The following is a 4,540-nucleotide window of genomic DNA, read 5'->3' on the forward strand; positions in this document are numbered from 1 at the left end:
GAGGGAAGAAGGGAGGCTGTGTGTGTGTGTCAGACCCATAGGTGAGGGCCTCAGGTGCCCCAGTGTCTAGCACAGTACTTGGTAAATACTTGCCGTGTGGTCCTGGTTCCAGAGAGCGTGCTGTGACCTTGTTACCTTGTGATGCTCTCTGCCAACACCAGACCTCTCTCGTCTGACATGTCATTTCCTCTCCTGCTGCAAAATGTGAAAAAAAAACAGCAGAAGCTTGGCAAGGTAAAAGAGGGAGGCAATGGCCACACAGGTATGCTTGCCCGGTGGGTCCTTGTCACCCCTGGTGTGCAGGCAGTCCCAGTTTTCCTCTGCAGGGCCCTCCACCCTGTGTGAGTTCTGCCAGTGTGAGGTGGCAGTGGTACCTTCTGTGCAGGTGTCTCCAGGAAACAGAATCATTGATGGCTGGTGATGGCAGAGGTCATTCATGTGGACTCTGGGTAAGTTTGGGATCTATGCCCAGCTCAGCACAGGAATAAAGAAGCTATCTGAGCTCCGGACTCACTGTCACAAGGGTCCGGACATTTCTCCAGTCCTTTGAAAAAAACACTGGGCTGCCCACCCTTCTCCCCTACAACCTGCCCTCCTCTCACCCCTGAGGGGACACACGTCTACACCACAAGCTGTGACATATACATGAAACTTCTCAAAAATACATGGCTCCTGAGAAGCCCCCGGCTCAGCACCCTCTCCCTGCCAAATGTCCCAGAGACACCTGCATCTGAGGGCCTAGTGTACAGACATTGTGGGAGGCTGAACAGACAAACGATGGTCCTCCAGGACTTGGCACAAGTGGCTTTCAGAGGAGGCTTATGTGACTGCCTACTCCTCCATTAGAGAAACAGCTTCCTGGCAGCAGCCCTGCCCCATCAAGAGAGAAGCCTCCAGAACTGGGGCCACTTCCTGGGGTCTCCTCCAGCCCTCCAGACTTCCGACAATAATCTCACCCCCCCAACAGGCCTGGCATCAAACAGAACACAGGAGTGGTGACAGGGCTGAAAAAGCAGGTCCACTTTATTTAAAATGATCAGTTGGTGACACATAGATCTTTGGGCTTTGGTGGCCTTGTGGAGACAGGTGGGCAGGGGCCCACTCCCTCCAGTGGGTAACACACCCTCCTCCCTCATCCTGCTATGAGCATCCAGCTGCTGTCAGGACCTACCTGAGAGCCTTGCTTTGAGCATTTCCGGGGGGCATCTGTGTCCCCAAGATGTGTCAAATTTCTCCTTACCTCCTTTGGAGGCCCCACCCTGGTCCTGGTTGTGGGAAACTTCATGGGGGAGCACACTTATCTGTGTGGAGGGGTAAGTGAGGAATCTTGAGGGAATGCCAGCAGCTTGGGCAGCTGCCTGGTTACCCTGCCCAGCCTGTCCTTTGACACTAGTAGGTAGGTAGGACCATCCCAGTCTTCTCCAGAGGTGGAGCAGTGAAGTCCCGGGGTCCTCCAAGAGACAGAAAGGCCTGATAGAAAGTGCAGAATTCATCCCAGTGGGTAAAGACTCAGACCCAGTGTCCATGACGGGCCTGGCCTCAGCCCTCCCGAGCCACTCATCCGTTCCCTGCAAGAATGCCCTCCAGGATAGTGCTTATGACAAGGGGGCAGAGTCACTGCCTCCACTCTGGCCAAGGTCCAGTCCCCCCTTTTTGTTTCTGGAAACTTCTTCCCTTCTTCTAGAGGATGCTTGGGAGGGAGCAGGGAGGAGTGTGGGCAAGAAGACATGGCGTAAAGCACGGGGAGCAGTTCCACAGTGGAGGGCCGGGAAAACTCCGGACGTGGGGAGGGGTGAACATCCCCCAATAACCAAGGGCATTTCAGGCGTCATCCTGAGCCAGGATGAGGGGCGAGGCGACAACAACAGAGACCACAAGGGAGGCAGAATGGGAGACCGGGAGACCGAAGCGGGCCGGGCCGGGTCGGAGGCTGTAAGTCTGGAGGGCCGGGTCTGGGGCCGCAAGTCCTCGTCCATCGTCCATCGGGGCTCAGCGCGCCTGGCCCGCCCGCTCTCTGGGGCTCGCCTTCCAGCGGCGGGGCTGCACGGGCGGCGGAGGGGCCGGGGCGCCCCGCAGGCTGCACGTCCTCAGCTCCCGGGCCAGGCTGAGCACCTCTGGCCGCTCGCGCTGGGAGGCTCCTCCTTGGCGCTCTTCCGCGTCCTCCTCCTCCTCCTCCTCCTCTTCGTCCTCCTCCTGGATGCTGCTGAGGCGCGGCGCCCCGCGGCCACGCTCGGTCGGCGGCGGCCGGTAGGCGCACTTGGCATTGAGCAGGCGGCGCAGCGGGGCGCGCGGCACCGAGGCTGCGGCGCCCCCGGCGCGGAGATGCTGCTGGCGCACGTGGCGCGCGTCGTTCTGGCGCTGCAGCCGCTTGAAGTCGCTGAAGGCCGCCAGCGCGGTCTGGCGGAGCAGGCGGGCCAGGGCGCGCGCCTTGTGCGCTCGCGCCAGCAGCACGGCGTGGCAGCGCAGCACCACGGCCTTGTGGCGCGCCTGGTGGCGGTAGACCCAGGCAAAGACGCGCGGGTGGCGCCCGTCCGCCGCGCAGTAGGTGATGCGCGGCAGCAGGTAGGCGTGCGCGGGTCTGCGGCCCCCCGAGCCCCCTGCGGCGCCGCGATCGCACGGCTGCATGCGGATTCCGTGCGGCCCGAGTGTCAGCTTCATCTTGGTGCCCCCACCCGGCCCGCAGCGCGCCCAGATCTTGCCCACGGCGTCGTCGGTGCAGCCATCACCCTTGGCGTACAGGGTGACGGCGTTGCCCAGGTACCACACTGTGTAGGTCGGGTCCTCCTTGTTGAGCTCCACTTTCTGGCGCCGGCTGCGGAACACGCGGCCCAGGCGCTCCAGCGGCCAGTCGGGCAGCAAGTCCGGGCAGGAGCGCAGGAAGCTGGAGAGCAGCGACGTGTAGGCGAGCCCTGGGTTCAGGCTTTTCGCCTTGCACTTGGCCTCGTCCTCCACCAGCACGAATTTATTACGTCTCCAGGGCAGCATCGCGGCGGCCAAAGGGGCTGGGGGCGCGGGGAGCTCGCGGGCGTCCTGTCCTGCTGCCGGGGGCAGGTGGGGGGAGTGTGTGGGGAGGGAAAGGCGTGCAGAAGTCAGCCGCCCGGGAGTCCCGCGAAGCTGGGCGTCGCCGGAGACAGTCGGTGCTCGAGATGCCCAGTGCCAGGCGACTCTAGCTTCGCAGATGCCGGGTTCCAGCCGTGCTGGCTGCCGAGATGCCCGGCGGCGGCCGAGCGGCCGGGAATAGCTGTTCCAGCCGTCTGGGAAGCAAGGAGGGGCAGGCACTGGAGGTGATGGACGCCCCCCAGGCCCGAGTAGGGGGGATTCCCACGGTCCCTGACGCCCAAATTGCGGCGGCAGGGAGGTCGCCGGAGCCGGGGGTGGCGGCTGCTCGGTGGGGTAGACCAAGAGCGCGGCTGCGGTGGGGACTCCTTCAGGCGTCGCGGCTCCACCTCCCCAGGCTGCCTACATCACCGGGCGGGACCGCTAGCTCTCTTGTCCCCTCCCCTCGCCCTCCCCCACCGCGCGCAGGCTCGCGTTGCCCGGGACCCAGCTCCCTCACGCTGGAACGGGTTTAATCATTGTCTTTGGAGGGGAAAGGAGAGAAGGGCTTTTTAAGGGACAAGAATCCCCCGAAATGTTCGGGAGGGCATTTGCCAATGCAAATTCTTCTGATCTCACTAGTGAGCTCCAAGCTCCCCACTGCGCGTTCTGAGACCCGCCCCCCTTCGGTTTCTGGGATTTTGACGGCTGCCCCTCACCCACACACAGCATATCCCTACCCCCATCCCTAAGTGTAGGATTTGGGGTGGACTCCTGATGGGGCCGGCCTGGCGCACTTTGCCTCCTGTCTGCACAACACAAAGCCAGCTGAGGTGGCCGAGCAGTGCAGTGGAAAAGCACTGTCGCTTGGTGAAGCTTTCTTCCAGGTTCCTCCAAGGTCGTAGGCCAGGTCGCTGCGCCTAAGCTGGGAGACCGGTCCCTGCTCCAGGCTGGTGGCCTGGACAGAAGTAGGGAAGATAGTCTTTTTTTTGGGGGGGGGAGGTGGCTGTAGAAGCTTCTGGACAGGGTCTGTAGAAGTTGCAGAAGAAAGGCCTTCCTCTGGCCAAAGTGCAGCCTGTGGGCTCCCTGAGGGTTCAAGAGATAACTCGTATTTGTGAAGGCCTTATGTGTTCCCAGGTGTTCAGCATTACTGACCTCACTGAATCCTCTGGCCAGCGCAGGCTTTGTTATATGACTGTCCCAAGGTCATAAGGCTGGTCAGAGGTGAAGCTAGGGCTCCACTGAGGTCTGAGTGACCCATGAACTGGTCCTCACCTTCCTGTCCTTCCCCCAATATTAGCTTATCTGCTACATCCTCTCCTGGGATCCCTAAGGGGAAGGGGCTGATTCTTGATGGAGTGGGGTTCTAGTGTGCTGAAAGATAGCTAGCCCAGGGTGTAGGACACATGTCCCCTTTCAGAGTTTGTTAAGCCACATGCTCCCTTGAATCTTGGAACAGCTTTGATTTGGGCCCCAGAGTCCTAATGCCTTGAGCTTAAGCTCT

General features: G+C 61.3%; 1 protein-coding gene across 1 annotated transcript; it reads right to left on the minus strand.

Annotated features, from left to right (window-relative positions):
- Nucleotides 1-1,005: 1,005 nt before the first annotated feature.
- Fam43b (family with sequence similarity 43 member B) lies at nt 1,006-3,445 on the minus strand. Its single transcript, XM_020168657.2, has one exon. The coding sequence runs from the start codon at nt 2,983-2,985 to the stop codon at nt 1,990-1,992; it is 996 nt and encodes a 331-aa protein (XP_020024246.1). The 5' UTR covers nt 2,986-3,445; the 3' UTR covers nt 1,006-1,989.
- Nucleotides 3,446-4,540: the final 1,095 nt, after the last annotated feature.

This window comes from Castor canadensis, chromosome 7, assembly GCF_047511655.1.
Source record: "Castor canadensis chromosome 7, mCasCan1.hap1v2, whole genome shotgun sequence".
Lineage (NCBI taxonomy): Eukaryota > Metazoa > Chordata > Mammalia > Rodentia > Castoridae > Castor > Castor canadensis.

What these genes read in the sequence shown, in the direction of transcription:
- Fam43b (XM_020168657.2), bottom strand. Translation starts at nt 2,985, where the DNA reads ATGCTGCCCTGGAGACGTAATAAATTCGTGCTGGTGGAGGACGAGGCC.